The sequence below is a fragment of the Montipora foliosa genome, chromosome 11 (assembly GCF_036669935.1).
Source record: "Montipora foliosa isolate CH-2021 chromosome 11, ASM3666993v2, whole genome shotgun sequence".
NCBI classification, from domain to species: Eukaryota; Metazoa; Cnidaria; class Anthozoa; order Scleractinia; family Acroporidae; genus Montipora; species Montipora foliosa.
The window spans coordinates 42,875,544-42,881,624 of NC_090879.1; the positions used below are offsets into that span (position 1 = coordinate 42,875,544).

At 39.5% G+C, this 6,081-nt stretch overlaps 1 protein-coding gene across 1 annotated transcript; it reads left to right on the top strand.

The window, feature by feature from the left end:
* The first annotated feature begins 2,434 nt into the window (after positions 1-2,434).
* Positions 2,435-3,889, top strand: LOC137976512 (adenosine receptor A2b-like). The gene has a single exon (XM_068823881.1). It carries the CDS (start codon positions 2,456-2,458, stop codon positions 3,377-3,379), a length of 924 nt encoding a protein of 307 aa, XP_068679982.1. The 5' UTR covers positions 2,435-2,455; the 3' UTR covers positions 3,380-3,889.
* The last annotated feature ends 2,192 nt before the right edge of the window (positions 3,890-6,081 follow it).

Here is a 6,081-nt window from a genome sequence, read left to right on the forward strand (position 1 = left end):
CGTTGTCTTGCCAGGTTTGTAGCTTTTTCTAAAGTTAACTTCGGATCGAGTTGTAACCTTTCCGAGAGGTCGCGATTTCGTAGTCCCACGACAATGCGGTCGCGGATCAATTCGTCTTTCAACGCACCAAAATTGCAGTACCTCGCAAGGCCATACAAATGTATGATGTGTGATGAAGCTGTCAACAGATTCCCCCTCTCGCTGGATTCGGGAATTTATTTTGCTTGCTCGAAGATTACGTTTCTTTTCACAAGGAAGTGGTTCTCAAATTTGCCTTTTACCTGATTGTAATCATTTTTTTTCAGTTGTGAGCTCAAATGAAAGGAAAATGTCATCAGCTTGATCGCCCATTGCATAAATTAACGTGTTTACTTGGTTTTCGCCGCTTCGCTTTTCGAGGCCAGTGGCTTTGCGAAAGCGTTCAAATCGTTGAATCCACTTCGGCCAGTCCTCCGGCTTGAATGAACTGACTTTAAAGTTTGCGACTGGTTGGATTTCTGGTGCGGCTTCCAGTGCTTGAGCTACGGGCGGTGGATTTTGCTGCGAGGAAATCGCACCGGGAGAAACCTCGTGCGCGGCGGTTGACATGTTTTTGTCCTGTTTGTCCTTTTTGTTTCTGCTTTCCGAACAAACTCAACGGTTAATTCACAGTTCGATGGAAGCGTAGCGAAGGTTCAAGGCTAATGTAAAGCTCCCACTTCTGACACCATGAAGCGTTATCCAACTTTAAGACACAGGACGAAACTAAGTTAATCAACAACTCACATGTTTTATTCCTTCTCTCCCCAGTTCCTATTGCGCACGGCCTACACAGTCCAAAGTTCACGCTAACACAACAAATAAAAATGCTTGAAAGCAATGCGTTGGGTTTGCACTCGTTATCTTTATAAAGATTATTACTCTCTAGGAATTCTAACATGGGGCAATTCTGTACAGGACTTGCTGAAGGAGGAAAGTTAAGCTGTTAAATCTTACTTCAATGGCAAAAAAATGTCTTCATTGGACAACGAAAAACAACGCTATATGTTCTTTACCAAGAATGATATTAGCAAACTCAAGATAGTTTTGTCTTTCGAACGTGAAAGGGTTGGAGAAGGATGGAAATAGATTGAAACTTGAAAAAAAAATTGGGTGGGGATGTGTGGCCCGTTCCCTTACCCTATTTCAAACCAAAATCTACAATTTTGTCTACCTTATTTCAGACCTGACCCAAAACTTGATACCCTATTTCAGACCTATTTCAGCTGTTACACGATTGGTGTAACAATTTGAGAAGGGCTTTTGTTGATGGTCTTATCGCCTAATGAAGAAGATGAAGCTTCTTCTAAAAAACATACCCAATTCAAGACTTAAGTGCACAAACCATACCCTATTTCAGACCAAATTGGTCAAAATCGATACCCAATTTCAGATTAAAACGACTAAAAAAGCATACCCTTTGGGGTCACACATACCTATATAGTCCATATAAGGGAGTACCCCCAGGGCATGAAATATGTTATATTAAATAAATAGTTTATGACTTGCTCGTAATTTCTGCCACGCTTGTGAAATCTCGCAGACATTTGAGGGCTTCGCAGTTACGAGAAAGGAATATCCATGATTCTTGCACGGTGATCTCAACACTTCCTTTCCGTCAAAGACATGAAAACGACAATTATATACAATTAGAGGCTATTCTCCAATAAAGAATACTGATACATTTAAATACTAAACATGGAAACATGCCTTTGAAATTTAAGACCCGTTATCAGAGCAGGTAAAATTAGCTCTTCAAAGGCTAGCCCAGTGGTCGATATTGAAGTTAAATTTCTTAACTTTTCGGTGTCCAACTGAACTCGAAAAAGAACCTGTTTTTTAAAACAAAATCGGGCAGGGTAGAAGGAACCCGGTAAGAAACTTGGCGTCTTTCTCCACGAAACGCGTTAAAAAAAAAAAAAAAGAAGCAAATGCACTCCATTTAGCCAAAACATGACTAGTCTCCCTCTTCACCAAGGCAACAAGTTTACGATCAGTTTTGTAGTTCTTGGGTCGTAGTATTATGGATTTTTCCCGCTTAGACGAAAGGCCTCCCACTCGGTGCTCTAAATGGTCGGTAGTCTAAGGCAGAAATATAAATTGTAAGAGAATTGTTTTCGTATTAATTAACTCTGGTTAAATAGATGGACTCGCCTTGATAAAGCAATTTCTCTCCCCTAACTTTTCATTTTCTTTATTCAGTTGAAAATCGATAAATGCCAATTCCCAAACACAAAACTTTCAATTCATTCCACAGATCGGAATAGATCAATATTATGAATAATACTTTAAATATTAAATAATTTAAATATTTCATATTTAAAAGTTTGCGGTTTCACGACCCATAAATTAAAAACAGGTGCCATTAACACAAGCGGGGATCATTATAGTGTACCTCAAAGAGTCCCAACAGAAAGCTGCATTTGAACCTTCCAAAATGGTTGACTTTGCTGGATATGGAAAGAACATTACAGAAACTGATTTGGATTTGTTTTGTTACCGTCCATTTTTGGTATTTATCCTTGTTCTTAACATAGTTCTTGCTATCACCGCAACACTGGGAAATGCACTAATCCTTTTTGCGCTTCATACGATTTCCTCTATTCATCCGCCAACAAAATTATTCCTCCGTTGCCTAGTAGTTACCGATATTTGCGTTGGCTTAATTGTACAACCACTTTACTCCGTTTATTTACTGAAGATCATCTTAAACACAAACTGGCGTATTGTTTTCTTAGCCGGGACTACTTTAACCTTTATGTTGTGTGGAGTTTCGTTCCTTACAGCCGCTGCCATTAGTGTTGACAGGCTTCTCGCACTATTGCTGGGGCTGAGGTACAGATATACAGTGACGGCAAAGCGAGTTGGAGCAGTTATTGCCATTTTCTGGGTATCTGCCATTACAAATGGATTTATATACTGTTTTTGGAATGCTTACATCGCCAATAGTGCAGCGTTTGCTACCACTATAATTTCAGCATTTGTCTTGGTCTTCTCGTACGCCAAGATCTTCCTCAATCTCCGTCATCATCGAGTTCAAGCGCAGCAACGACACGTTTGTCGCGAACAGGCGAATGACAGGGGAACTCCACTGAACCTAGCACGATACAAAAGGAGTGCCCATAGTATAGCCTTGGTGCATCTGACATTGGCTGTTTGCTTTCTCCCGCTTGTTGTTTATTTGATTATGGTGACGACAAACAGTGAATCGTATTTTTTAGTTTATATTATTGGCCCTTCTTCAAGGACATCTGCCTATTTGAACTCTTCTCTGAATCCAATTCTATACTGCTGGAAGATACGCGAAGTCGGACGAGCAGTCAAGAGAACAGTGAAACGGATTTGCTGTTCTTCAAGTTGAACTTGTCATTTAACTTTTTAGCGCTAGAGCTTTGAGGTTGTTTATTCTATGGTAACGTTTAAGATATTCAGGACTGTAGCTTCCGTAGATAGTCTGCTACAAGAACGCAAAGTAACTCCTCTCTCTCTTTTTCGTCATGGGCAGTTGTAAATGCTGTTGCCCTGTTGCCATCCATAGGCAGCTAAAAATGGTGAAGAAAACACTTATCACAACTTTTTAACGCCGAGACCACAAAACAATGGACAGCCAGCCTTTTGTCATGCTTTGTTCCAAAACGTTGTTTTCAACCGTTTAGCCAGTGGTTCCGGTGTGCTGCCGTGCGCTCGGGGAGTTTGCCAGGAGGATTCAAGTTCTGAAGGAGAACACCGGAGGTCTTAGCATATAGTGCTTCCTCAGTTTTGTGAGCACTGATATATGGAGACGTTTATAGCTTTGAGAATAATAAACCGTAGGCACCACGTCGCAAAACGTTAACTTTGTCTATAACATTACACTTGACGAAGATTGCAACGTAGGCAATTAAAGAACGGCACCTGTGCTGCGACTTTCCGCAATGTAACCTTAAGGAGATTTTACTTTTATTGCAAAAATTAAAGCAAGAACCTAACGTGAAGATCTTTTAGTTCGATATCACCATTATATTCATTATTAGTTGACCCAACCTTGCTCAGTGTTCCCGGTTGAGACGGGAGGTCGGAGCAAATAACAGTTTAAGGAAAATTTAACTAAGCACAAAAATTAATCGGGAGAACATATAATTTTACTTAAATGCTACTTGTAAGAAAGGACATGTGTTGCCTTGGTACTGAATTCTACTTAGAAGGAACTTTCTCTAAGCACCTCCACTCATGCAATGATTTTCGTTTGACAGTATTTAAATTTGCCTTTTTCTGAATGCAATGAATACAAAGAGAGAGAACGTTTACCTTTAGTCAATCAGATAAAAAGTTAGCACATTCTTAACAGCTGTAAAAATAACAAGTGCTTTTACAGAAGTCGTCACCAATCCATTACACAACGAGAATGATACTATCGAAACACACAGGGTGTCCAAGGTCAATAAGTTCCTAGGAAGTGTGTAAATTCTTTAAAGAAACAATTGTGGCAGGGTATTTTGCAGTCACTTCGATCCAAGCTTCGTCGATCTTTATGTTTAAGAGCCTGGCTTAACAAGGAAACATTGTGGCGGAAACATTGTTTTCCTGGGATTGCTGTTCAGGTGGATAAACTAGGAAACATTTGTTTCGGAAGCAAACCGCGAGTAGTCGTCGGAAGAGATCTGGGACAGAGTTTACATACACATAAAATGTTGCAAAATGTCTCAGATGGCGAGAGGAAAATAGCTGCTTTGTGTGTTTGTTGGAGGACGAAAATGAAGGGGGAATCAGAAGAAATGGTAAAACAGGGAATGGATAAAGAGAAAAAAAGAAAAAGGGGCGTATGAAAGTATTTTTAGAGATTTAGCCAGTAACTCGATTTCTTCATCCTTCTGATGTTTCCCTTTCTTTCCCCTGGCTTGCACCTTCAATTCGCTCTCCGCCATTTTTCTTGGTTTTGAACTGGAATTCGCCTAAACATGACGACACTGCGTTGCTAGGGAACACCTTCCACGAGCAGCACTGGGAACTAGAGCTCATCTTTCCTGGGTGGCTAAACTGAGAAACATTTGTTTCGCAAGCAAAATTTGCGTTCGGGAAGCAAAAATAATTTTGGCCTGATTCAAAAACATTTTTTTGCGTCCGCAACAATGTTTCCTCAGTGGCCAAACAGGGAAACATTTGCCTCCGTGACAATGTTTCCGCAAGAATGTTTCCTAGTTTAGCCAGACCCTTAAACACCAATATTTTGTAATCGGAAAATATATCGAGGACGAACACAACTTATGATATAATACTGACGGACACGAACCTGAGTGAGAATTTTAAAATGCTTAAGAAATTCCGGAGCAAGCTCAAGTGTTTAATTTTCTAAATGCTCTTGATCAGAAAGAAAACACCGAAGATGAATACTTAAACTGACTCGACTATTCGAGCAAAATTCGTTGTGTGAAAGCAATTGCTTAATATTCGCATTCTTTTAACTCAGACACCCATTTCTAAATCTTCTCTTCCACCACATCCTATTGAGAAGACTTGCTGTTTTATTCCTTTGTTATTAAAAACAACTGTACCCTTGTCTGTTCGATTTTATCGTATTAAAATTTGTTTGTTTCTTGTCAAGTCTGCAAAGTCTAATGAAATTAATTCATCTTTTCTATTCATTCGACAGGACGGGGCGTTAATCATTAGCGTTAGTCAGCACATCCTCAACAGCTGTATGACAATAATTGTGTTTGCACCGTCATCAATTACCGGCCCGCACTCGTCGGAAACGTGACTTAAAACAGACACAAATTTGAATTCGAAAAGAACTGAATGTATTAATGTCGTGAATAAAATTGGTTTTCGGAATGAGCCTGTTTTACCCAGACTTATCGGAATCCTTTTTTATCTTGATCAAGCCGGTTTAGTTCCTTTAAACCTTACTGACCTTCAATAATCGTCACATTAAGTTGGACCACCAAGGTTACTCTTTTGCCTACCAGCAATATGTCGATTTCAGTTCATCGAAAATTTATAACGCAACATTGAACGGAAAATAAGGGACATTTTTGATGACGTCATTGTTTACATTTGTTTTCATACTGTTTTCATTAACACTTG